General features: G+C 43.2%; 2 protein-coding genes across 2 annotated transcripts; one reads left to right on the top strand and one right to left on the bottom strand.

Annotated features, from left to right (window-relative positions):
- Positions 1–528: 528 nt before the first annotated feature.
- On the bottom strand, positions 529–22,285 carry LOC121723986 (cyclin-dependent kinase 17-like). Its single transcript, XM_042110270.1, has 17 exons — positions 21,987–22,285; positions 13,878–14,026; positions 11,523–11,687; positions 11,184–11,317; positions 8,725–8,850; positions 7,954–8,010; positions 7,623–7,737; positions 6,481–6,575; positions 6,171–6,233; positions 5,832–5,955; positions 5,261–5,381; positions 3,327–3,424; positions 3,067–3,172; positions 2,533–2,575; positions 2,224–2,314; positions 1,790–1,867; positions 529–1,630 (listed from the first exon to the last, which is right to left on the bottom strand). Exons 2-17 carry the CDS (start codon positions 14,002–14,004, stop codon positions 1,593–1,595), a joined length of 1,581 nt encoding a protein of 526 aa, XP_041966204.1. The 5' UTR covers positions 14,005–14,026; positions 21,987–22,285; the 3' UTR covers positions 529–1,592.
- A 1,699-nt stretch (positions 22,286–23,984) lies between these two features.
- ucmab (upper zone of growth plate and cartilage matrix associated b) lies at positions 23,985–27,008 on the top strand. The gene is made up of 5 exons (XM_042110339.1): positions 23,985–24,128; positions 24,367–24,441; positions 24,528–24,623; positions 25,939–26,037; positions 26,238–27,008. The coding sequence occupies exons 1-5, from the start codon at positions 24,071–24,073 to the stop codon at positions 26,309–26,311; spliced, it is 402 nt and encodes a 133-aa protein (XP_041966273.1). The 5' UTR covers positions 23,985–24,070; the 3' UTR covers positions 26,312–27,008.
- Positions 27,009–27,775: the final 767 nt, after the last annotated feature.

Raw genomic sequence — 27,775 nt, 5'->3', positions numbered from 1 at the left:
ATTCAGTGGAATTGCTTTCATTTTTTTTAAACAAAACAGATAAGTTACACCCTGTTTTTTTCTTTTTTAATTTTTGTTAAATAAAGTATATATAACATTACTACCTTGACCTACTTTGATTTCATACATTCTTAATAAGTTATTACAATCTACCAACAGACACAAAGACTGAGCTTGTAGGATAGGGGTTAGCGTGGAGAGGAGTGTTAACTGGCCATTTTGGGATATTTTGATGACCTAATGTACTCTGTGTGTGTGTGTGTACTTATATATATATATATATATATATATATATATATATATATATGTGTGTGTGTACTCTGTTCTTACCTTGAACTGGATTGTATGTCCTTTACATTGCCAACTTGTTGTTCCATCTCTATTTGGTACTTGTACTTGTTTCTTTAAGATGACTATAGAGACCCATGTAAACCAGATCGCTATGGAGACCCATGTAAACCAGTGATTTAACATTCCTCTTTTTGGACAGCAGACACACCAGACAACAAAAACAAAGCACACACAGGGTCCACTTAAATCAGGTGACTTTTTTCTGAAAAAGATCAAGCTCAAATGGGGAGGGAGGTCAAACTCCTCCAACATACCACCACAATAAGACAAATATTCATAAATAAAGCTATTATACAAAATATATTTCTTAACACTATGATGTCAGTATTAGTTAGAACGTCGGCAGAATGGACACATCCTCAATGTGAAGACAGTGACTGTGCTTTTTCCTATGACTGGCATGCAAAACAAAAACTCAGTCAAATTCACATTGAACCATCACATGGAGTACAGTAATGCAGCTGGCAAGTTCTGCAAGTCTGGGCAGTCTGCTCCAAACTGCAGCCCTGCCTCACAGTTGCATTGGGGAGAACCTGGCAATGAAGGTTTTTTTTTTTTTTAACAAAAGTAAGGGACCCAGAGGAGCCGTGATGCATGAGGAGGTGAACACTAATGGTGGCACTTAAACAAGGAGCTCTTGCCAAACCCGGTTTTTATACACCTCGAGATGACACGCCCGTCACTCGAGGCCAAACAGTAACCGTTGACGGAAGAGAAATCAAATGTACACCAATGTGTTGAGGGCTTTAGAGTTAATAACTATAATAACAAAGTCACAAATACAGGTTCAGTCTCAGCATAGCAGACAGGCATTTCATAACTAAGGGTCTGTACACACTGTGTCTTGTCTACACAATGAGAAAAATACACAGGAGAAACAAAAATAACCAAATCAAACCAAAATGATATAAAAAGGGATAAACGGTGGTTTGAGGGTTAAAAGACAGTAGTTGGTTTAGCAGCATTGTTCTTTTTTCACATAAATAAAAGCCCAACACATCTCTTTTGTACATGTTCTTCTCCCGACCACCTGTGCGGCCAATGCAGCTGCCCTGGGTCTTGGACACGGGGGCCATTTTGAATGTGGTTGGTTGGTTTGGTGAGAGGGAGGGGAAGGGCGGGGTCTCTCTCTCATCATCCACACGTCATGTCATGCAATGGGGCTCACACAACTCAGGGTGCGGTTAGTCCACAACACTGGACAGGCTATCCTCCATTTGACAATGGTGAAGAGCAGGACTTCAGAACAGCATACTCTGTCTTCTGTTCTTGCCGTTTCCTGAAGGAAGGAAGGAAGGAAGGAAGGAAGGAAGGAAGGAAGGAAGGAGAGAGAGAGAGAGAGAGAGAGAGAGAGAGAGAGATTTAATATTGTAGCATGTCGTAAAGTAGGACATTATCTGTTACTAAAGATGTAAACAGCCACTAAAGTGATCTGCACCTGTCTCTGGGAAGGCAGAATTCCGGTAGCCTGGATCCTTTTGCAGTTGGATTTCCTTTAGTGTAAATAGAGATAAACCTGTACAGAAAAGGTGGCTCTGTTAAATAAGCAGTACTCAAAAACATTATGATGGCAGATCATCACTTTTACAGAGTCTGGCATCACCAGTGCTGACTTTCTGTGCTGTTGATGTCAAGTGTAATGATGTACACTCATTCACATATACCTCATAAATATAACTGCACTATAGCGGAATTTGTATGTATTTTGGGAATGTTTTTTCAAGATACATGCAAGAGGAAGCCCTGACTATTGACAGGAAAAGTAGGAAGAAGAGCACAAGTTTGCTGAATGGCGAGAGAGAGAGAGAGAGAGAGAGAGAGAGAGAGAGAGAGAGAGAGAGAGAGAGAGAGAGAGAGAGAGGCTGAACTCACTCTCTGGTAGTGTGTGTGCGCGGCCCCCTAAACTCCTGAAGTATGGCTGTTTCATGGCCTCCTCAGCGGAGATCCTCTTCTTGGATTCATACTTTTTAAGAAGGAAGAACACACAATGATTGAGATTCGGTCTCATGTGAATGAGTGGCATTGCTAGAGGACAAAATCATATCCATGCATATACAAGAAAGGTAGAGTTTTGTTTAATCCTGTGGGAATGTTTTGGGAATGTTTTGAGAACATAAGTAACTAAATAAGTAACTAGCCCATCCTCCTTCAAAATCGTAACATAAGTGAAAGAAAACTCACTCGTAAGAATGACAACAGCAGGTCAATCCCATCTATGTCCAATCTGGAAAACAAACATGAGCACAACTCATAGAGAAGTATTTTACAACACTTAGCCTCATGTTGTGTTCATATGTTATCATTATGACTCATTTGTTGCCTTTCTGTTAGCATAGTTACTACTATGCCTTTAACCCTGTAAACAGGCTTGGATAAAGACAGGAAACAAATTCAGGAATCCAACAGGATATCCTGGTAGGATGCGAGACACATATGTGCTCTCTACCTCACACACACACACGCACGCGCACGCGCACACACAGTGACAGTGTTGCCGTCAGAAAAGCACTGGCAGGGCTTTGCTCTTTCTCGGGCTATTCAGCCGTCTCAAGGGCCTACTGAAAAAAAACAAAAATATGGCCCTACTAAGGGCTACTCAGCCGTCTCAAGGCCCTACTGTGCTGAAGCATGAACGCGATTTAATAACTCAATACCACTGTAATGATTCACTTAATACAATCTCAATGAGCCCATCAGACTGGCCCTGGTGCCTACCTGGGAGCGTGGTTGATGAAAGGCTGGGGCCTGTATTTGGGGAAACTGTGGGACTTGAATTCATCGATGGAGGAAATACCAGGCCATGTGACCTCGGTGGGAGTGCCTGTGGGGGAGGGATCGTTCTGCTTTAATGTTTACAAGCAATTACAGAGAACAGGGGCAGCGTGCGCACTAATCAGCATGACAGTGCTGCTGGAACATTAGATTAGGAAAATGTCTTGCAATACCTAGTGCAACCTGCAGAGGTCTCTACTCACCCAACAGCCGAAAGATGAGGTGCAGCTCATCCTCCACAGTGGACCCTGGGAACAAGGGCCTACCAGCGGCCATCTCATAGAATATACAACCGACTCCCCTGAGGAGAGATAAGGGATGATTAGGGCATTCAGTCACACACATCAACCCAAAGGCGATTAAAATTGCCCATCTTTAGTGTCACTAGATTTCCTATCAGAGAACCTCAATAGCCCTTATCAATAAACAGGCTTAGTATTGAGGATGTTAGTGCGCACGTTCAACTGCACTGAGATTCTGAGACTGAACTGCAATATGAGACTGAATGCTTCCTAGGGTAAAAATGATTAACTCTGAAATGCCAAACTGAATCTTATCTTATTTTGATTTGGAATATTATTTTGGATGTGACAACAATGTACTGTAGGCATTATTAACGGGTTCATACATGTATTGCATTCACGACTTGCACTATGTGTTCAGTACATGTTGACAAGACAAATAAGATTTATTATTCCTTATTGCCATTTTCACATGGACACACTCCAAAATTGGTGTAGGTAGTGTAGTTGTGTAGGAGAATGCTTGAGAAAACATTCTCCAATCCTATTACAGCAAGACTATATTCACTCATTCTGTTTCACCATCACTGGGCAAAACTGATTCCCAAGCAGCATGATTTTGCTACAGACCTAAAGAGCCCATCTGGCAAACCTGTGGCCAAAGTATCCTGACGGCAGCCGAAAATAGCCTTATGGTTTCATATTATGGAACAGATGATTCAGTAAAAAACAAAACAGTCTCCAAGGATAGGAAAGAATGCTCATTTTTGCCTGTGCACATGTGACTGCATTCAGGAGGCTGCACAGAGTGATGCCGCTCATCCTTTAGAGCTACTCTGCACATTTTTGTTACTAAATCTAGGGCGCTAACTAACTAACGTCGTCAGACTTGGCTTGCAAAAAAAAACAAAAATAGCACAGTTGGCATGGACTAAAGTTAGACTATTTGTGGCTTTAATCTTGCACTTTCATCTCTGTACTTTCACTTCAAAGAGATTTTCTCACATCAGTGACAATGAGAAAATACATTTTTGAGATACTGGAGAAATGTTTTGAGGGGAAATGTTTTATATACTGTATATATATGAATATGAGAGAGAGAGAGAGAGAGAGAGAGAGAGAGAAAGAGAGAAAAGAGAGAAATAAAAAATAAGATAAATTAAAGTTGGAGTCTGTAGTGATTTATATTCCTCTTTGTCCAGCATTATATATTCAGCACAACACAGTACAATGGAACTTAACAGTAACTATAAAATGTATAATATATTTAGTAAATATATTTACGTTGTCTGTTTACCCGTCTTATGCTGATGTTAAATCCACCATTCTCTATTCTGGTCCCAAATGTATAGATGACAAAGGCAAAATTAAGCAATAAGGCCATAGGTTCCAGTAATTTTAGAACAGCTACGGACTCGAGTGCTGGGTGTTACAATGGCATTGAACGCAATTCAGCAAATCATAATTAAGGACCGTTTTAGAAATGTAAGCGTTCAATAGCGAGCTACTGTAGATGATAAGCAAGATGACTGACATAGCAGTTCATAATCATTTCTCATCATTTTACATTACATTACATTACATTACATTACATTACATTTAGCAGACACTTCTTGACCAAAGTGACTTACATATGTCAGCTATATTACAAGGGATCACATTGTCCCCGGAGCAACTTGGGGTTAAGTGCCTTGCTCAAGGGCACAACGGAGGAAGCTGGGAATTGAACCAACAACTTTCAGGCTACTGCACGCTAGCCCAGCTCCTTAACCACTACACTACCACGCCCCATTTGCTGCATAGACTATGAATATTAACTCCTTATATATCCTGATCATGAATGTTTGTGGCATGGGCAGGATCACTACAGTCTAGAGCCCTTGTGACGCTCTTACCACATGTCAATCTGTGTGGAATACTCGGAGGAACCCAGGAGCACGTCTGGAGGCCGATACCATAGAGTCACCACCTCATTTGAGTAGGTCTTTGTAGGGACTGATTTAGCTCGGGCCAAACCTGGAGTTAAAAGAATAAGAGAATAAATCATTTGAAATACATGACATAACAACAACCGTTCTCTTAGCCAGGCGAACAACAACCGAACTGAATGTGTCCATTGTATCTACATATGGAATCAACAGCTGAGAGTGACTCATTTTCTTTGGTTTGTCACAACCCTTATAGTCTGAGTTGAGGTGTTAAGGAATTACTGTTAGTCACTAGGCTCACTAAAGTACTGCTATTGTTTGGCAGGTGGAAAAAAAGCCATCCATGTGCTTCAGCTAAATGGAACAGCAGAAATGTCTTTCTGGTTGGAAAATGTTAAGTGCATGATACCAACAAAATACTCTAATTTCCTGGGTCCTACTTAAAATATATTTGCTTGTGTTCAGAAGCCGTTTTGCTTGAAAAAAGATGACATAAAAGCATAACGTGGAAACAATAGCAGCTTGTTGGCACCCTCACCAAAGTCAGCCAGCTTGAGCTCCCCTCGGTCGTTGATGAGCAGGTTCTGAGGCTTAAGGTCTCTGTGGAGAACTTTCCGATGATGGCAGTAAGCCAGACCACGGAGGATCTGAAACAGGAAGATCTAGAACAAGAGAGAAACACAAGCCATTAGAACACAGTACATGATGAACGAACACACACACACACACACTTTGGAGCATTACTTGCGTTTTGCTATTGCTGTTTCACCTTGATAAGATATGCTTTGTTAAAATTCTAACACATCCAGTCTGTCATATAAGCATGTACACATGGAGCATCATGTAACACTTGGAGCATCATGTAACAGATCATCACCTTCACATTCTGCATACTCATGATGTTCCCACAGTCGTCCATGTACTGCTTCAGGTCCTTATCCTGTAGAGGGTGTTAAGTGTCAAGGTGAAACTACAGCACAGTTAGACGGCAAACACGGCCATTGTGACTTGTCCATATATGACTCAGTATTTATCACAAGTCACAAACAATGACACTCTGAGTAATCTCCAATATGTGTAACAACGAAAGTAGACATGGAGCCCCATATATATGGTCCATTGAGACAGCACATTGGTAGGTGCGTAGTGATGTGGCTGTGGTGTAAACAAAAAAACATGTGTCTTACCAGATACTCAAACACTAAGGTGAGGGACTTCTCTGTGTGGATGATGTCATGAAGTGTCACTATGTTTGCATGCTTCAGATCCTTCAGTAAGGACACTGTCAGGGATGAGAGAGAGAAGAGAGAAATAACTGAGTATGAGAGAGGGATGAGAGAGAAGAGAAAACACTGAGCATGAGAGAGGGATGAGAGAGAGAAGAGAGAAAACACTGAGCATGAGAGAGAGGGATGAGAGAGAAGAGAAAACACTGAGCATGAGAGAGGGATGAGAGAGAAGAGAAAACACTGAGCATGAGAGAGGGATGAGAGAGAAGAGAAAACACTGAGCATGAGAGAGGGATGAGAGAGAAGAGAAAACACTGAGCATGAGAGAGAGAGAGATGAGAGAGAAGAGAGAAAACACTGAGCATGAGAGAGAGAGAGAAGAGAGAAAACACTGCGTATGAGAGAGATGAGAGAGAAGAGAAAACACTGAGCGTGAGAGAGAAGAGAGAAAACACTGAGCGTGAGAGAGAAGAGAGAAAACACTGAGCGTGAGAGAGAGATGAGAAAAGAGAAAACACTGAGCATGAGAGAGGGATGAGAGAGGAAAAAACACTGAGCGTGAGAGAGGGGTGAGAGAGATAAGAAAACACTGAGGGTGAGGGAGAGAGAGGGAGAGAGAGAGAGAGAGAGAGAGAGAGAGAGAGAGAGATGAGAAAACACTGAGCGTGAGAGAGAGGGATAGAAGGAGGGAGAGGGACATTAGGAGGGATGAAAATGTGGGGGGGGGGGGGGGTTTCAGACAGGATGAAGGATGACAAGCAAAGGCACAAGTGACATTTGAATAATCTCTCAGGAAAGCACAAACAAAGATGCCCCACTTACACTTCTCTAGTTCTAGACCTTAAATGCCAGCGAATGACCCCATCCACAACTCAACCCCTTTCTTATTCCCCGTTTTAGCTAATGCACTGTGACAACCAGTGCATTCTTCTTATAAAAAAAAAAAAAAAAAAACTTTAATTTAACCCAACCCATTAAAATGTCACATCCTAACTAACGTGTATCATCAGGAGCTCCTCATTAAAGAGAGATTGGTTTATGAGTCTGTGGTATTTAGGAACTGTTTTCACTGGCACGGATCGTGCCCATAGTTGGCACACCTTCTCGAATAGCGGTGCATGGAGCTCCCTCCTCGTGCTCCAGACGGATCTCCTTCAGGGCCACAAGGTTGTCTGTCAGCTTGCTGCGGCCCTTGAAAACGGTAGCGTACGTCCCCTGGGCCGACACAAGCAACAGCTCATTAGAATTAAGAACCCCAGCAAACCCAACTGAAGGGATATGTGGTGAAACAAAGAGGGATTCCAGTAACACTTTTAAGGTGTAACTTACGGTTAAGTACATTTACCCCTCTTTCAATTTTACATATTTAAAAATCCATAAAGTGATAATGTATAAAAGGTGCAGATCTGAACAGTAGTAAGAGTTGCACACCTCCCCAAGTTTGTCCAGTTTTATGTAGGTCTCCAGTTTTCCAAATCCTATTTCAGACTAAAACACAGAGAGGGACTGACATTAGTACTGCCAAAAATGGAACAAATACAAACAACAGGCAAACAAACTCCTTTAAATTGATCAGTATCACATTGAAATGGTAGGCATATTTTCAACAGCCCTGTCAAGCCTGCAAATCATCCCCTGAACAGCAGGGGGCACACAATATTAGGTGACATGGGGTCAGATATGTATACATCCCATCCTAATACCAGTCATTCTCACTCTATACACTTACAAGAAAATGCAAACATATCATGTAGCCCGTCTCTTGCTGTTGCAACTCAGACACAAAGGCGAGCCCGTGTGGTGAAGGAGAGCAGGCCAGAGATTCATGGCAGCACAGAACAATAGACACAATAGAAAAGTGTAGCACTAGCACATGACCTTCAAAGGGCAACTTCATCCATTAATCTCTGAGTCTTAAAGACTCAGACAGTTTGTAAGAAAAGATGGGTGAGAGGGATGGGGTTGAGAGAGAGACAGACAGAGAGAGAGAGATGGAGAAAAAGAAAGGGAGAGAGAGGGAGAGAGAAAGAGAGAGAGGGAGAGAGAGAGAGGTGAGAACAGCAGGGACACACATGGGTGAGTGGGCAGGGGTGGTCAAGCACATAGAAAAACAAGGAAGGGCCACAAGAGCTACCGCATTCAAAGCGACACCTGCAACATGAGGCTGTACAAGCAGGGTGAGAGAGAGAGAGAGAGCCTCACCAGAGAGGCCCTGCGAGAGCGACGACTCAGAGGCTGGTCAAACTGATGACTGATCATCTGCAGCTTCTCCAGGTAGCCGTCTGGCAGCCGGATGTCAGCCGGGAGAGACAAGCGCTTATTTAGGTCCTAGAAAGCAAACAACAGACACATTATGGACCACCAGCTGCTAGCACATGCTCTTTCCAGACCCCTCTTCTCCATCCTAGCATGACTAAGAATGGGCCTGATGGATGCTAAGCATTTAGTTACAAATTGAGCCTCAAACAAACAAAACAAAAATAGAATGACACCACATCACCACAATGATAAATGGCTAAATAAGCCTCATCTGATAAAAATTAAAGATATCACTGAGCACAATCTGTAAAAGCAGCTGAAAACCTGTGTTTCTGATGCTTAAGGCTTATGTTGTGATTGTGACAACATGACTATTCCTACTTCGACAGGACTGTATGCCTGCAACACATCCAGTTAACTTTACCGTTAAGCAGTTTTAACGGTGTACATACAGCTTACATAAATGTTCTCTTGTATGCTGGTCAGTGTTTTTGAGTGACTCAAGCCCTGCAGTGCCCCATCCCACTGCCTCCGCTGCCACAGGACAGGACAACCACATGTGCACATGAGAGTAGCCAGAGAATCACTGTTTACAGCGCAAACCCAGAGAGGGATCAGTCATAAACCCTGGACATAATGACATGTTATGTAACCCACACAGACACACACACACAGACACACACAGAGACACACACACACACTCACACTCAGGCACAGACACAGGCATACACACTCACATAAACACAACCAAACACACTCAGCATGCTTCCCCCTCATACCATTCCACTATTTGACAGATTACCGTTAATCCCACTCCCTGACCGGCTTAGGTCCAGCGCAGCGCACCACGCTGAAGTAACCATGGTGCAGACGTGTGGGCAACAGTCACGCATTTACGCAACAGCGCATTCATGACATTTCAATAGTTACCAGGACTGACCACTGTGTCCTCCACCACCGGCCCACTAAACCCATTGGACCTCGCATTTTTAAGAGGTGCTTTCAAATCAAATTCTTCTCTGATTTCTTTATAGTTTTACGTTTGCTTTGTGTAGACAATAAGGCAAAAAATAAAAAATAAAAATCCATAAACGGCAATATTCCCAAATAGATTAATACATCCATCAAAAATCAACAGTCACATTCAGTTCAGGCAGGCGCACATGCCAACTACTGACCACTAATGCTTTGGCGCACTCACTGGGTTCCGCTAGCGCTCTTTAGCTCGGCCTTTTAATTAGGGCATTCCGTGTCCTGGGTGACAAAGTCCCGTCCTGACATGAGACCTGGCCGGTGCCCCCCAGTGAGGCCTCCCAGCCATCAGCCGACCTTTGAAACCCCCCAATCAGCTTCTCTTAATCGCTCACACCACAACCCATCTGGACTGTGTTACAATAATCCTGGTGATGTAATCCCTCCCAAATAAATAAATAAATAAATAAATAAATAAATAAATACATGGACCTGCCTGGTTTTCCCTGGCACAGTTTGGAAAGGATGCCTCATTGAGTCATGAAAAAGCACTGGTAGTGGTTTCTACGAAGGCTCTGTTAAATAACATTACTTACTGCCTTGCTTAACAGGAAAAAACAGATCCAATGCTAAACTTATGATTTGCTTAACTAATGGATTACACTTCCAAATCCAAACCAACATCATTTAATGTATTAGTTTACCTTAAGCATTACCACACATAACACAGTTCATGCAGTACTGATATGATGAGCACATAAAGAGCTCTGATGTGGTTTTGATAGAGAACGACTTGAAAGTGTCCCATCAAACGGTCATGTGTTTGATACAAGATGGAGACAAAGTGGATCTTCAAGAGGGTCTGTACACTGGACAAAACTGGTTTGAGAGGGGTATGTGGACGTCTGAACATTTAACATTTTTAAAGGGATAGACACACACAAACGCACATGCACACACACGCGCACATACATACACACACAGAACCAAACACACCCAGTGTGCTCTTTAATGCTCTCCTGTTTCACTAGCAGTGTGAGCTAAGTTTGGACATCCGTGATCCGTGAGCTCGGGGACAAAGCATGTAGGCAACGTTCTTCGTCACTGATGTTGATTTCCCCCAGTCATGTATGGTCATGTGGCCTGCGTGGAGCCCACGAGGGGATTATGTGGTCTTATAGGAACATGTGAACAATGTGCTCTGTGGGCAAACATCCTGGAGAGTGGCGGATTCAAAGAGAGAATCCATCTCTATTTCCTGCTGCCGGCCAGAGGGAAATGAGCAGAGGTGGGCTGGGAGGCTGAGGTCAGTGCAGGACAGGGCAGGGCCGGGCCAACTGGGCATGCCATGGAACTGACTGTGGGGGGTGGGAGGGGGTGTTATGTTACTGAGCTGGACATGTGACGAGTGATCTCTAGGGTGGACTCACCGCAGCAGAGATCCGCCGACCGCCCCTGTTCCGCAGGCACACGCCCGTCGGGGATTGCACCTCGTCGGAGGATGTCCCGGAGGTCTGGTCGCTCTCCCCGTCCGAGCCCATCTTCTGGTTCTCGTGGACTATGCCTAGAGAACAGCAGTTGGCAGTAAAAAAAAATGGTCCCACAAAACAAGTCAACCCTCAAATGTGATTTTGGGATTTAATATTTCATATTGTGGGTAACTATTTGGAGAGGTCCTTGACATTATTACAAATTGTGAGGGGGACGTCTGTGTACAACTATACTCATGTTAAGGTGTGGTCCCTGAGAGATTGAGAAAGATGGATCACCTAAATGGCCACCGTTGCGGGTGGCAGCCACAGGAATACCCAAGCCATCCCCTATGACGCTGTGAGGCCGGCGGAGGGGCGGCTTCTTGAAGGAGCCTGTGTACTGGTTCAGGAACGAGTGGACGCTGTGGGAGGAGTGCGGTCGTCCATTCCTCACTGCAGGGTCTGCAAAGGAGACACCAACCTGTATCAGTCAACCTGCTACACCTTTAGGCAAACTCTCATAGTGCTGATAGTCTGTCTGCTGACTATGAACTCTACTTCACTTATACAACATATACACAAGGGATGACAACATGAGCTAAACCAGCAGCAAGGAGTTCTGGTCCAATGTAACTATTGAAAAGGCATGCAAAAGAAACACAATTAAAAAACACCAAATACATAATAACAACAACAATACACCTGTCAGTATTGATAAAGAAAACTTGCTAGCATTGTAATGTCTGGTGGCAATATCATTGGTGACTACATGCTGTGAATGCTTTTTTTTTTTTTTTTTTTTTACATTTTAGCAGGGTGGTCCGACCCTGACCACAGATCTCCTCCTCCTCCTCCCTGGTGGCTAGTTGTAATGACAGGAGTGGTTGTCTGCCCTTCACATGGTTATCCTATGCCAACACTAGCTTCTAAAACATGCTTGAAATAGTGCCAAATTGCAGCATAGTGTCTCTTCTACCGGTACTTCTCACGAGATGTGTGCTCTCCCAATATATATTATAATAGTATTTTGTCATTACTAATCATTACTGTAGACCAGTAATAAGTGACTGGGAACACCCCCGACTCTCAACACAAACGCTGCAGTGAATCGTAGTCTATCCCTTACTGTATGTTGAACATTTTGCTGAGGACCTCAGTATTTACTGCAATGGCAAGCAATTCTGAGTATGTAACTAGTCATTTTACACTTCACTGTGTGAAGGGTTCAATAGCACAGCGAAGCCATCTGGATGACAATATCCTCTTACTTACTACTGAGAAATACTTCCTGCCCAAACAAACCGAGGGGGCGGAAGTGATCATTCTTCCGATCACAAGCCCACTTGAGTTGGGTTTTACTAAATGTATTTTCACTGCTTATCCAGCAGATGGCTGAATTGGATTTAAGGGACTTTAAGGGAAAATATACCCCATCACGGACCTCTACATTGACACAAGTCAAGCTGTCCCATTTCCGCTCAAAGCACAGCTGCAGCGATACACAGCATTGCATAATAAGATATTGGGTCCTAGGCTTTCTAATACATCTTAACGTACTGAGCACAGATTGGACGGATTGTATTCTCCAAATTTAGTGTTGGGCCCTGTCTCACTCAGAGTGCTAAAGTTATGGGAACCTCTAAAGGCAATCTGTGAAACCTGCTGCATGCCTCCTGTATAGTCCAGGTCTGAATGATGTCGTACAAAGTCATATGAGGATTACAAGTAGACTTTTGTTTTTTGTCCCCATTAATATATTGCCATAAAAATGTCAGTTAAGTCAGTCTAAATAGGCCAGGTAAAATTGGGCCTACAGAGATATATCACAAGCTCAGCGAGAGGAAGAGAAGAGTCCGATGAGGCTGGGAAAAGATTCCCATTAGGCTCAGCAACCAGAGCGACGGAGGCGATGTCATGGAAAGTCTGGAATGTTCAAGAGACCCCACTGCCAAGGCAACGCCATGGTAACATTTGATAGAAGACTTTGTCAGCTGTTCCAACAAATGACCTCAGAGACATACTTGTGTTTGCAAAAAAAAAAAAAGGTGCTGGAAACTATTTTTCCCCCCTTGACTCTCTCCTTCCAATTTCATTTAATGCATTGAACTCACTCAAACTATACCCACGGGTTTACCTCCTCTGTTTGAACATTCCTCCACTGCAAAAGTAACAGCACAAAATGCTGCCAGTTACACTGAATGTTAATGGTGCAGTCAGATAGCCACACTCATGTTGTGGCAATGGGCCAGTGGGTAGCACTCAATGGGGGCCAGTGGGCAGCACTCAATGGGCCAGTGGGCAGCACTCAATGGGCCAGTGGGCAGCACTCAATGGGCCAGTGGGCAGCACTCAATGGGCCAGTGGGCAGCACTCAATGGGCCAGTGGGCAGCACTCTTCTCCAACCCCAGAGGTGGGGACTCCCACAGGCCCAGTAGATTAGCATGGGACCCCAGGCAGAATCCGGTCCTATCTTGAACTGGCTATCAGATAGCATTGCAAGTTCAAATTTCATTAAGTTCACAGTATGTGTGTGTGTGTGTGTGTGTGTGTGTGTGTGTGTGTGTGTGTGTGTGTGTGTGTGTGTGTGTGTGTGTGTGGAGGGACGAGGGACAGCGGAAAGGTCATGGACCATGGACCACCAGGGCACTCACCGCCGTCCTTCAGGGCACTCTCCTCAATGGTCATGTGTTCGGCCAGCTCGGACAGCGACTCCTCCACCGTGTGGCTGCCACGCAGCGTCAGCGCCAGACGCCGCTTGAACTTCTTCATCCTCTCCATGGAGCTCAGGGGCAGGGGGGGCCTGTGGGACGGACGGACGGACAGACACACACACACACACACACACACACACACACGGGGGAGGGGGGGGTGGGGTTAGGTGTCGTTTCAAATCCATATACACATTAAGCTGCTGCGGGGAGTGACACAAATGTCACCCATTGTCATGAGGGCTTCCTGTCCTGCATGTGATTCATGGAGAGCGGTGAGACTGGTAGGACTAGTCCAGTGGGTTGCTAATGAGGTGAAGTTGAATGACAGAGCAAAACGTACCGTTGCTTAGCCAACCGAAGTCGAGTTCATGTTTTTGCAAGCAGGGCCGTGCCCGTGACACTGAAAAAGTAACCCACATTTTACCAAATACGAAGGTACGTGACCATGGATGGATCTCAAAAAGTAATACTTGAAATTCATAGCCTCTCTGTAAAAGAAAATATTTTCACAACACTGCCTAATTTGTAATAGTGAAAAAAGAGCTTTTGGCTAATATCACCACACATACAGACACAAAAGAGACATGAAAATACTGTGGCACCAATAAGGTGGAACTGTAACAAAATAAGCTTGTATCTAAGATTTATTTCCTTATTTGTGTTAGCAGGAGAGCTCGTACTGACACAGCACCCATAAAAGTGCAAAGAGAGGGTGCAAGGCTTTATGGCTTAATTATAGGGGCGCCTGGGCCCTGCTCTGTGGCCTTGCCCGCTACACAACAAACTCCCAGGGAGACTCAGGCCTACTTGTCACTTAGCCAGTGACATTAGTGGGAAAAATGATTGATGCGTCACACGTGTGCCATTTGTGAAACACAGCGGCACATGAACAAATTAGCTGCAGATATCCTAGTTGAACCTCTGACACATCTTTTTAATCTTTCACTGGTCACAAACAAAATCCCCAAGGTATGGAAGTCTGCTTATGTTTTACCACTTTTAAAAGGAGGTGACCCAACCTTGCCTAATAATTACAGACCCATTTCAAAACTTTCAGCATTGGCCAAAGTGTTGGAATCCTTGGTTAGTGAACAAGTGAAAGAGTACTTAAACGCTCAGTCAATTTTATCTAAGCATCAATCTGGTTACAAAAGTAATTAATGACATAGTCAAAGCGCTTGATGATAAGAAACACTGTGTGTCTCTATTCATTGATCTGTCCAAAGCGTTTGACACTGTTGACCATAACATACTAGTTAATAGACTGATCAGTATAGGTATGTCTCAGCACTCTGTGGGCTGGTTTGTCAACTACCTCACTGATAGGACTCAAGCTACGCAAGTTGCAGGCCTGACATCAAAATATGCACCAATCTGTAAAGGGGTCCCCCAGGGCTCCGTTCTGGGCCCACTTTTATTCACTATTTATATAAACTGTCTGGGGGAGAATGTACAAAATGCATTTTTCCATTTTCATGCAGACGACACTGTTATTTATTGTTGTGCTGCTACCATAAGGAAGGCATTTGAGCATTTGCAAACTGCTTTTCACAGAGTGCAAGCACAGCTTTATCAATTAAAGCTTGTGTTTAATGCTGAGAAGACCAAAGTAATGGTCTTTTCAAACTCAAGGAAGAATGAGTTAGACCTGAATATTGTTACCAATCAGGGTAAAACAATTGAGATAGTTTCATCTTATAAATACTTAGGATTTTTAATTGATGACCACCTTTCTTTTAAGTTTCATATACAGAACTTAGTGAAAAAGTTGAAATTGAAGCTAGGTTTTTTCTTTAGGAACAAATCTTGTTTTACTTTTTCTGCCAGAAAAAGGCTAGTCGATGCCACATTTCTTCCTATTATTGATTATGGTGATCTGTTGTACATGAATGCCCCATCAAAGTGTCTTCAGATGTTGGATGCTGTGTATCATGGAGCTTTAAGGTTCATTTCAAATTGCAGACCCCGCACTCATCACTGTAAACTTTACTCCACAGTGAATTTGCCCTCTCTGTCAAATCGCCGACTTACTCACCTCTACTGTATATCTTCATATATAAGGGCATTATAGGCAGGCTTCCATGTTACATATCTGAATGTCTTTCTTTTACACAGAGTACTTATGCCTTAAGGTCTCAGAACACTATTTTATTGAATGTACCTCAAGCCCGGACAGAGTTGTTCAAGAAGGCTTTCATGTTTGCTGCACCTTCTGCTTGGAATGAACTACAGAAAACACTCAAACTACAGTGTTTAATTTCCTTAAATGATTTTGAAGGCTTTGTTAAAGCCATAGAACATGAGTCCATCCAGTGCAAATGTTTTAATAAATGGCACTTTTATTTAATCTGGAATGCACTTGAGTTGTCTTTGCCTCTTTTGTGTTTGTTTTGTGATTGTGATGTGTAACTATTTGTTCTGCTATCTTGGCCAGGTCTCTCTTGAAAAAGAGATTTTATATCTCAATGAGACTAACCTGGTTAAATAAAGGTTATAATAATAATAATAATAATAATAATAATAATAATAAAATAAAAGCAGATGGTTAACTAGATGACTTCAGGGTGGCTCTCCCGTGAAATCCCGTTTCATCTTGCTTCATATGTGTGCTACTGCAGTGAACGTGACTGAACGTGTGGCTGATATCCCAGAGGCAGCGAGAGAAAGAGGAAGTGCAGGAAAGGTTAAGAGCGGCTGACTCCAGATCAGGGATGGATCTATTCCAGAAGTTGGTTACACTTAAATGCCCTAAACTGCCTTCGGCATCACTGACACGGAAAAGGGAGAATTGACATGACAGGAATACATGTCATGCAATGTAAAAACAAAAAAAACACAATGTGGATTGCGCAGTTGCGCAGCTGCTAAGAATACGAAAATAGTTCCATTATGAGGTGTATAGAGAAACATTGGACACAAAAAGAGATGCTTGATTGTGAAGATACCTGCAAACTGAGATTGAATGAGTCAAATCAGTGTTAACTTTGACCAAACATGACAAACAATGTTGTTTGCAAGGTGAAACAAGCCGAGAATAGGCTCCTGCGATTGCACTGGAGCATTCTGGGTGATGTAGCATTCCCTGAAGAATGACAAAATACCTCTGAAAGGCCTTTCTTTCAATGACATTGGCACTGTTGTTATGGCAACCCTCACTTGGCGGAGCTGCAATGCACAGCTCATCAGAGACTTTAAAGATCTCCCCACTCCTGCAAACCTCCATCGCTCTCCACTCACACCACTGCAAGTCTGTGGAGAGGGTGCAAAGATGGAGAAGAACGATGTCAAGATAAAAAGAAAAGAAACAAGGAACGAGCGAAAGGAGGCTAATGAAAAAGAGAGAATAAATACGATGAGACTTGCGATTACTGTCAAGACAAGAGGGGAGAGAGGAGGTTGTTATGGTGAGTGGAAAGGTGGGGGAGAAGGAGTGAGGAGAGGAGAGGAGAGGTGAGGAGAGGAGAGGAGAGAGATGCTGGGCCACAGCTCAGTGCCTTCTCTCCTTAATGCTGCTAGACAGGAGTCGTACGCTTGGATGAGGCTATGTTCCCTGACTGCTCTAGTTAGCACCGCGGTGGGATGCAGAACAGGCTGGGAGCGTTCAGGGGGCTCTTCCGCGCCCAGCCAAATGGAAGCCACTCACTGCCCTGGAGGGGAGACAGAGACACAGAGACACAGAGAGAGAGAGAGAGAGAGAGAGAGAGAGAGAGAGAGAGAGAGAGAGAGAGAGAGAGAGAGAGAGAGAGAGAGAGAGAGAGAGAGAGAGAGAGAGAGAGAGAGAGAGAGGGCTGGAGGATGCTGGGATTGGAGCGGAGGTGACCCAGCGGAGGCACTCAGCGCCGCGGCCCGTGGTGCTGTCCCATTTACGCTGGGGAAGAGTCACACGGGCCAGGGCCAGGGCTGCAGGGCAACACACACACACACACACACACACAGGAAGTGGAGCACAAGCAGGCAGGGGAGCTGACCTCCTGCTGACCCTTCCAGAAGTCCCTGTCACTAGAACAGTGTCAAAGTAGTGGGCGAAGCATAATGTTAGACGTGAAATAGTTGTGATCGTGAAAGGTAGGTTACATCTTAAAGGCAAATACTCACACAAACACATGCAATATAGGCAAGAAATGACAAGATATTTAGCAAGTGTCTGGGTTTTACAAATTGCTGTTACCTAATATCAGCACAGTGCTTGAGTGATGCTTTTTTAAACTCGAGTGTAAATAGCGTCTGCCTTGCTCTATTTAACAGGCCAGGGAGATGCAACCAGCCTGGCACATACCACCTCACCCAGTGGAGAAATCTACAAAAATAACCTAAATATTCACTACTAGGGTTTTCTTAAAATCAGTAATAAATACAGAGAATGATAAATCACAATATGTGAAATGTCAATCCAAGTATTTTTAAGAGATTAAAACATTTACAATAATTTAGAAAATTTATAACGCTTTTACAATTGAGAAAAATGTGAAATTCTTGGATAAACAGAAACAAATCAGTCTAGTATAGAAACAAACTAAGAGCTAAATCCAGGGGATATCTTTCTTGATTCTGGCCCATCACCAACAGGGGCCACGCAGTGACCAAGATAATTCCTTCTGACAAATGTGATGAGAGTGGGCATGGGTAGGCGCGGATGGATTAGCCGCTGAGGACGGAGAGGGTGGCAACAGGGTCGTCCCCCATCTCCAACATTATGCCATTCAGCATCTCTGACAGGGATGCCATGGTAATGGGCTGTCATAGCCTATGGCCAAACAGTTACAGTGTGTTACAATGGGTCAACCCTGTGACTGATTACACATAGCAGAAGCTTAAGCAATAGTAAAAACGGGCCAGCAGCTGATGGTGACAGGTGTAAAATGCCTAAAGGTATTAACGTCCAAATACCAGTCTACTTGACACACTTGCTCCAAACAAAACTCAATAGCATTGCACACTGTCTACATTCCAAAAAGTGGTTTGAAACGTGAAAAGTTCACCCGGTATCGAGTAAACATGCTAAAAAACAAACATTTTCTAATCCTTCTAAAGTCAGAGCAGATCAAACGATAACAAGCGATGGATGAGGGCCCAAAGTAGCATGACTTCCCCACAATCTGCACAACAGAGTCCTTGTCAATGTCTTTGATGAGCACATGCTCAACAACAATCCCTAGCCTTACAGAGCCCAGTCATTAACTGGGTTTCCATCCAACTCATTTGCATGAAAAAGGAAAAGCGTCTCCATCCACTATGTTGTGTGAATTAATTCCCTTAATCAAGGGAAGAGTTGTAAACATCTATAGGATAAATAAAAGGCAGCCAGGGCAAATGTAAAGGAAACACATAGTGTAAGTTTAACAAATGTGATTTGATTACGAATTAACTACCAAGAAATTTCCAGGAAGCCTTAGACGCAGTACTATGTGAATCTGGAGTCAACCCACCCTCTTTGAAGACTATGAATTTAAAGACTCTCCTATTCGATTAGACAAAATTTGAATTAAAACTTTGGATGGAAACCCAGCAACAAATGTACCTTCAACCTGATCAAGTTCCAAAAGAGTAGGATAAGTTGAATCCATTCAGGATTCTGTATGAGAGATATTCCTTGCTGCTCATTATTGAAATAAGGACACATATAATTCATGTCTTCATCTAAAAAAAATCCTTACTCATGGAAAGCATTCTTGTTCTTGAGTTTCAACTTGGCCTCAGCCTAAGTAAAATGTTAAATGCCAAACACAAGCACACACAAGACGTCCTAATGCTCATGTTATGATTTTGAGATATGGTTATGTGCTAGAACTGATTAGAGGTACGTATATCTAAAGCCTTAAAACAGTACAAATCCTTTACAAAGTTTCAAAGTATCAGTCAAAACAATTTCCAGAGACAGCTTAGGGATTGATTAAACTCTAAACCTCTTTATTGGGCTTTAATGGGCTTTGGGTGCTAAAACTAAACTTTAAAAGAGTTTGATATTGGAAAATAGCCTTACACTTTCAGAGAAAACAAAATCAAAGAAATTACATGAGCACAGGAACTCTGAGGTACAAGACCCGTACACAGGACAGAAAAATGGGGCTGGAAATTTCATCCTAATTTGATTTGGGCTGGACTTCCATGTCATTACAAAAAAAAACCAGACACAGCTTTATGACTGTTGAAGAGAACAGAGACCACTGAATAACACTGGTGATACTCATTACAAAGGACTGCACTGCGGAACAGTAATAGGCTCTGTAACGCTTTCAGCCCTAATGCTTTTCATAAGCACAGAACACACACACACACACACACCAACATATGACAGGTCAGTATGGTTCCAAAGTCTCTGAAAAGCCAAATAAGTGTGACCTGTCCATCTGTGTGTATCCCCAAATATTTACAAAAGCACACACAAGTGATATCCTTGACAGTAGATTAAAACATGCAAAAAGAACATTTGTTCTATTTTTAAGTTCATTGTCAGTACTCAAGCTACTCCAATTATTTTGTACATACAACCAATATAGAAACAGGAAGAGTTCATGTTCATTGCTATGTATAGATAGGAGAGTGGTAAGTGGCAGGACAGCTGTTCCTCAGGGAGTACAGTAGTGACATATTAACCTTCAAACAGATGTCCTTGGTCCGTCCATTTAACATGAGCTCTCTCATGCTTGTGTAAACGCACACACACACACACGACTCGACCCCACCACAGAATGTACCCTCTGTGCTTTAGGCAGCAGAAATAACCATGCACATATTTGCATGCGCACACCCACACACAGAAAACCCATCACTCCTCATGCAGCACTGGCATACCCCGACACATATAGGACGACAGAAAGCACACATAAGCTCACAGGCATGCACGCTTTGAGTCCACACACACACACACACACACACACACACACACACACACACTGTTTGCACAGAGTTGGCAAAACCCAATCTGATACAGTATGTGGAGCCTTGGCCCTCCGCAGATCAGACAGACATGACCACAGCTGCTGTCACCCGCGCCACACAGGTCAGGTTACCCGGCCAACCTAAACCCCAAGGCCCTCACCATAGAAACACACGGATGTGTGGAGTCAAAACAAAGTGTGCCACCTGGCTGCCCTGCGGCTGGAATCTGCTGACCCTCTGCATTGCCCGACCAATGTCCCTAGTGGCCCCACAGACAGACAACAAGACAGCACACAGGCCCATACAATTCATTGCTACAGAGAGGACTTTTGCTACTGGCTTTGTTGTGGGAAATAAAAACACAACAACTTTCAACTCATGGTTTCATGTCATGTAAAGAGGCTTTCAGGATCAGTTAATGTTTATGTAGGCCTAGCCTAGTCTCAATATAGCATGGACACCGTCCTTATTTATAACAAATTCCATCAATTACACTGAGGGCTGGCATGCAGAAAATCTGTAACACTAGACTATTGTCAATTTAACAGAATTGGATTTTTTTTTTTTTTTTTTTTTTGAAGGGACATCAGCTAGCTTAACCAACTTAAGTTTGCAGCCTCACACACCAACACAATGAGTCGGCTGAATGGATTTACTGAGCAAACAACGAAGCCTACACGTCGAAAGGAAGGAAGCGACCAAAATACAAATCACTAGTTCAAAAACACAGCATGGACTCCGCCTGTTAAGTTACCTCAGCTGCTAGACCCAGAACAAAGCTGGACAATAATGGGCACGCTACTGGAATTAGAGACGGTATGCAGCGCTGAAGGGATATTTAACAGACGTATCTAACTAAGTTCACGATTCAATTCTATAACATACTGGCTTGTTTCGGAGACGGAGATGTTTACCATCAAACAATTATAGCAGCAGATAGCAACAGCATTTAGCCTCGCTACCCCCAAGTCTAAGCCACGTAAATTTAAATGTAGGTTATGAATTTTCGAAATGGAACAGGACAGAACCCGAACAGAACGATCAATGCATGAAAGAAATAAAACCCAGTTTTAAGGAATATGGTAAATAAGTATATTATTTTTCCCAGTTCGCCAACTTGTGGCCATCAGTAACTGGAATGCCAATAGCAGAACTGCGAAGAGCGCTCACCAGAAACGATATGCGCTGTTCCGACCACTATCCCCCACCTCGGAGCTTCTTCTGAGGCCGGATGCCGTCTTTCCAGCCAGTCACCTCAAAAACAATGTGTTTTTTGTCTTCGTGTTGCCTATGCTGGCAGTAAAATCCCCCCGAGCGTGTCACGCCAATGTCCGCAGACTCAGCGTCGTTGAAAACAACTAAATGAAACTATGTTACTCTGCTGTTGGTGCTCTGGACGACTTGAGGTTGATAACGAGGGAGAGTCCGCAGGCTTGGTGGTGACGCCTTCACCCTGCCGTGACATCAACAGTATTGTAGCATAGCCTACGACTGAACATATCCAAGTTGAATGGGCGAACAGCGCCCCCATTAGTAGCCACGGTTAAATGTGCTTTAAAAAGCTGTAGTTCAGGCTGCTGCTGCTGTCAACGGTTAGATTTTCTGTTGCGTAAAATGCTTATCAGTTCTACAGCATCGTAGTGAAGAGATGTGTTATGCCACGTCTTAATTGACTGTAGCTTGGCTTAGCCTATTTTATGATCTCACTACCTCATACAGTAATATACGAACAATTCAGATATGACTGGAGGGGAAAAGGTTGGCCATAACAAATCTCTGTAACTGCACAAGCTCATACATGTCTCACCACTAATACCGCAACAAAATGGAAAATAATAGCCCCTCCCTAACAAACCCTTGAGTCCATGGAGACAACATGAAATGCAGCTGTCAAGACCATGGACATGAAGTTGAATCAGACAGATACCACATTTGTGTGTGACATTTTCTTTTTTTTTTGTTCTTTTTTCTTTCTTTTTGCAAAGTAAGACCTCCAGAATCCATCATAACCATCAGGTGGACATATACACAAAGATTTAGGCATACAATGTCACAGATAAACATACAGGCCCCACACTGATCCCAATCCTTCTGTGGTGGATACCTGTTTCAACAACTCACACATTCACTCATATGTGGTTCCCAGAAAAAAATACTTAGGTAAACATAAACCTGCATAGTTTCTATGGACTGCAGCTGGGCTGAGAGAGCTGCCTTGTTGTGGGGGTCCAAAATCAACCTCCTTAAGGGCACAGATTCAACCAAAACGTCCAAATGCTTTCCAACCTCAACGTTAGGTAAACCTGCACCTCAAATGAAATCCCTGGGTGCATGTGATGTATAGGCTAAGCTATTCATATTTATTCCTGGAATCCCATTTAGATAGACCTAACTGAAATTGTAAAGAAAAATATATAAATATATAGGCTAGATTATGTCAAACCACCCAGGTGTTTCCCTGTTTGAAGCTTTAAAATACCTGTTAGGCTACATTACACAATGGATTAATTTGGTCAAATGTGTACTGAGTGATCTGATCTGTAAATTGATGCATTATTCTGAAAATTAAGAGTTGCATTTAAAAATCTTGATGAGCAACAACAAACACAACCCCACAATAGTACCCCAAACTGCAAACTGCAAGTGATCCTCATGCTTCATAACAACAGGCTACCTGCCCACTGGACATGTTCAGGAATTCCTCATGGGAGCCAGCTTGCAGTGATGGCAGAGATAGCTTCCTGACATGGAGAGGTCTGCGGAGCACGTGCTGACATGTTTAGGAGATCAGGAGCCATTTTCACTTTCCCTTTCATGAGTTACCGATATGCCTTAATTGTTTGTCCACTATAATTTAGATGAAGGCATGGGAAAGCGTTGTTGTCATTTCAGTATATCTTGACCAGTTAAATGCACATTTGGTAATCACATACAATAAAGTCAACTCTGTTTAAATGTGCATACATTCATTGCATTTTTGCATTTTACAGTATTACAGCTATCAGATAGCAACCACATTCATGCAATGTCCAAGACTGCTGCTCTTATAGCCTACAGGTGAAACATTGACTTGTATGGTCTCTCATCCCCAGCTGCCCATCTCTTGTTTGTCCATTCCAATTCCTGCTGCTCCTCCCCTTGCAGGATTGCCAGAGCTGACCTCCCAGTCCCAGCTCGTAGGAGTTCTCCCGCACGTCGCAGCTCCATTCACCTTTGTTCTGCAGTCCATCCGCAGCACAGACCCAGCTCTGACAATGTCCTGGACACGTCCAGCGCTGCTGGCTTTACTTGCTGTCCTTGTTGCCTTGACGTGTGAGTATGACCGAGACGGGCGAGGGCTGGGGACAGAGCTCCCCTGGTAGAGTTGGGCAGGGAGTTGGTGCATGTGGAGCTGTTTATTGCGTGACTTAGTGATGCATGTTTTCACTTTCTTTATGGGCAGATTGAATGTATACAAGATAAACAATGTATGTCCTGCATATTAGAATAATAATGGAATAACTGTTAAAATGTCAGATGTCAATTATCATTGTCTGCGGGACTTTTACAGTGTCCAATGGGGCTCAGCTCAGCAGTTCAGCTGTGTCTGATGATAAGACGGACTACAAGGCAGCTGGCCCTCAAGGTGATAACAGCAGCTTGTTCGCCCTCCTCTAAGCTGTTCCAAAGCCTTATTTTCCAGCCTTCTCATCTACATACTGCTCACCCTAGGTGCAATGAAGAGAATCTTCATGCCTGAGACAGACGCGTTTAACTTTTTCAGACGTCGGAGCAGGAGAGCTGTGAAGTCCCAGGATGAGCTCAATGGTGAGTTGTTTTTTCTTGTCCAGTTTTGGCTGTTCTAGTTGTGGTTTTCTCAGTGAGATTAAATTATATTTTGTCATCAATTCTTATCACTGTGCGTGAATATGGTTTTTCAATCAATTTTGTTCTAAATCCAAAAAGTGTGTATATGTGTGTGACAGAGAGAGAGAGAGAGAGAGAGAGAGAGAGAAAGAGGAAGAGAGAGACAACAAGGAGGACATAGAGAGAGAGAGAGAGAGAGAGAGAGAGAGAATTAATAAGCTGGAAGAGGAGTTCGGGCTCCACAGGTGCCTTTCCTGCTGGGCTGCTCTGGGCTGAGCCAGTACAAAAGTGCACCAGGGCAGCTCTGCAGGCAGAAGCAGGAGCCTCAGGCCTGCATGGAGCAGAGCAGAGCAGAGCAGCCGGCCCTCCCCTCTCTCGTCCCCTCGCTCTGCTCCATGTCAGGTCAGATTAACACATAACAGAGAATGGATCACATGCCCACTGCACCCTCATTGCTGAGCGCATGACCATGACGGGCCAAATTTACACCTTCTGAACTCATGAAAAGTGACTTAATGAGTTGATTGTTTACATGCGTGATGCCATCCAGTGGTCAGTATGGGAAATGCAATTAAAAAGACAATCACTTGTGGGTGAAATGCAACCACAGCCTATATTTTGACCAGAGAAAGTTGCACATTTAGACAGTGTGACCCACTGTGTGAGCCATAGAAATCTGCACAAATTGCCACAAGGTAGCCAATACAGACCACTAGTTTGGCCAGCATTTGGGAAACGAGGGAGGGGCAGTAGTGGGCATCTGGTTACATAAAGTCTGTTTACCTCAGAGGCTGTGGGCCAGACATCACAGTTTAAGCGTCTGGGCAGGGGAGCACACTCCATAACCATCTACAAGTCGCCTTAGAGTCTGTTTCATTTGAGGCGAATACCAGAAAATGGTCTGATTTGGATTTTTTTCCATCCTTTACATAACATCAACACGATGCTTGGGCTTGTATGTAGAACTATGCACATCAGAACATGTTGTTTGGAACTTTGCAGGCAGTCAGAGGTGATCTCTCTGAACTTCTGTGACCTGACCTGTTGTCTAAGAATGTCAGAGATGAATGGCATCAATCTGCATCTACCTCAAGCAAGAAATACATTTGTAACTTTCTTTTCCCATTCAACTCTCTGCTGTCTCATTTGTCTTCACGCGCTCATTTCGATCTGACATGACTGAATCAGTGTGTGTAGTGTGGAAATAGGTGGAGAGCAATCAGTGGGAATTAGACATTGAAATGGCTCTCTGCCTCTTTACCTCTGATTCTTGCAGCTGAGCAGAGGCAGAGGCTGGCAGCAGACGAACGCATGAAGGAGTACCACGAGAACCAGAGAAGCAAGTACGAGAACTACGCAGAGGAGGAAGGGGACGGTAAGCTCTCATAATGTTCTCTCATTTGGATCAATTGAAAAAATAAATAATTTTCAGCACTCACTGTTCTGACTTCTAACAGAGTGTACAGAGAATGGACAAACCTCAGAGCATTGATTATGGACTTGTCCAGATTGGTCCGTCCAAGGTAAGCAGATAAAAGTGATGATGTAAATGTCCTTTGGCCTTTGACCCTACAGAGCAGGATGAGAGGTCCCGTGAGGGCGGTGAGCAGTACCGAGAGTTCCACTATGATGGCATCGATCAATCCTAATACGTCACACCGCCTGATGAATGATCGCCATCACAGCGGAAGGAAACAAGGAGCAGGTGCACACTATAGAGGAGCTAATCTAAACATGGTGCAAAATGATGACACAATCTTAATCCTTACAGCCTTACAAAAAGGATTTAAACGTAACCAGACTTATCAGAACTGAAACTGTACATAATAAGGCTTACAGTGCCACATACGGATCATCTGTATTTCATAGTAGGAGATTGGTGTCTTAAAAACATTAGAAACTACTTCTTGTTTATAGTTTTTATTTGTTATTTTTCAGTGGTGTGTTCTGATTATCTTTAGTTGTTAAGTAACTCGTGTTTCATTTTGCTTTTGTTTTTTCATCATTTCATTTGTTTGGTTTGAAATTGATGGTTATACTACATTGTAAAGATATATCCTGGACCTAGAGGTTGAGACCAAACCTCACTAAATCCATTATATCTATTTTAACTGAAATACAAACCTAACCAGGTAGAAATGTAAGCTACTCAATGTCGTCGTCTGGTATAATGGTTCAAATAAACTCTATAGTCTGAATCCGAACTTGAGGTATTGTTTGACTCTCAATAAACATTAGGTCCCTCAACAAGAATCTAAATTACCCACATCTTACTACTAAATTATCCATATTGTATTAATTCTGGCATGTCTATCAAGCCACTATCAATAAAAAAATCTACTTCCATGTCTGCATAATCTGTGTATGATAATGTGTATGAGGACCTACCTGGACCACCAAGTAACATACACAAGGCATTATGTACTCCATAATAATAAAAGGACTTCTCCTCTGCTTTGCCTTAGGCATTCCTCGTGCCCACTATTCTTGTAGATTGGGCAGCATGTCAGATCAGCTTTATCTAATAACACCTAATATGTTTTTGGAAGTTCTCTTCAGTCAGTTTTTATCTTTATCTTTTTCACTTAACAAAACACAGTAACTTGTGGGAGGCATGTGTGGTCTTCTCTGTCCACAACCTTCCAGACTGGAGGAACGTTGCTAGACAGAACAGTTCTGTGTTCATATCCTGGGATATCAATGAGTGACCCAGCACCTAGCTGCTAAATTCAAAGCCCACATATGAAGGCACAGTAGCCAGCACTGTACGTTAGCCAGTAGAGTTTACAATCACCTCACATTTGGGACTGATCTTTTGCTTCAAAATAGCTGAACATCAGAGGCACATCAACAAATATTCACAGTATAATAGTATACATGTCACAGAAACACAGTTTGATATATGTCAGTTTTATTTTGAAGAAAATATAACCAATTTAATCTTTGGTAATGGGACATAGTCAACATGATTGTCCAAAGCATTGTTATGACCACATAACAATACATTACAACAGCACTAATTTAGCACTCTACTACACTGCAGGATGTACAGGGGTGTGTTAATTGATTAGTATAGGTCACTTACCACCTGGACAGTTAGTAAAGACAGGAAC

Source organism: Alosa sapidissima, chromosome 11, assembly GCF_018492685.1.
Source record: "Alosa sapidissima isolate fAloSap1 chromosome 11, fAloSap1.pri, whole genome shotgun sequence".
In the NCBI taxonomy this organism is placed as follows: Eukaryota; Metazoa; Chordata; class Actinopteri; order Clupeiformes; family Clupeidae; genus Alosa; species Alosa sapidissima.
The sequence above is the reverse complement of the archived record's forward strand: the minus strand, read 5'-3'. Positions and strand labels throughout refer to the sequence as shown.

Excerpts from the sequence above, each read along its gene's own strand:
- LOC121723986 (XM_042110270.1), bottom strand. The coding sequence starts at position 14,004 with ATGGAGAGGATGAAGAAGTTCAAGCGGCGTCTGGCGCTGACGCTGCGT. Across the intron at positions 6,576-7,622 it reads ATGCACCGCTATTCGAGAAG|TGTCCTTACTGAAGGATCTG; the intron begins GTGTGCCAACTA and ends CATCCCTGACAG. Across the intron at positions 1,631-1,789 it reads TTCTGCCTTCCCAGAGACAG|GAAACGGCAAGAACAGAAGA; the intron begins GTGCAGATCACT and ends TCCTTCCTTCAG.
- ucmab (XM_042110339.1), top strand. The coding sequence starts at position 24,071 with ATGTCCTGGACACGTCCAGCGCTGCTGGCTTTACTTGCTGTCCTTGTT. Across the intron at positions 24,442-24,527 it reads CAAGGCAGCTGGCCCTCAAG|GTGCAATGAAGAGAATCTTC; the intron begins GTGATAACAGCA and ends TGCTCACCCTAG. Across the intron at positions 24,624-25,938 it reads GTCCCAGGATGAGCTCAATG|CTGAGCAGAGGCAGAGGCTG; the intron begins GTGAGTTGTTTT and ends TGATTCTTGCAG.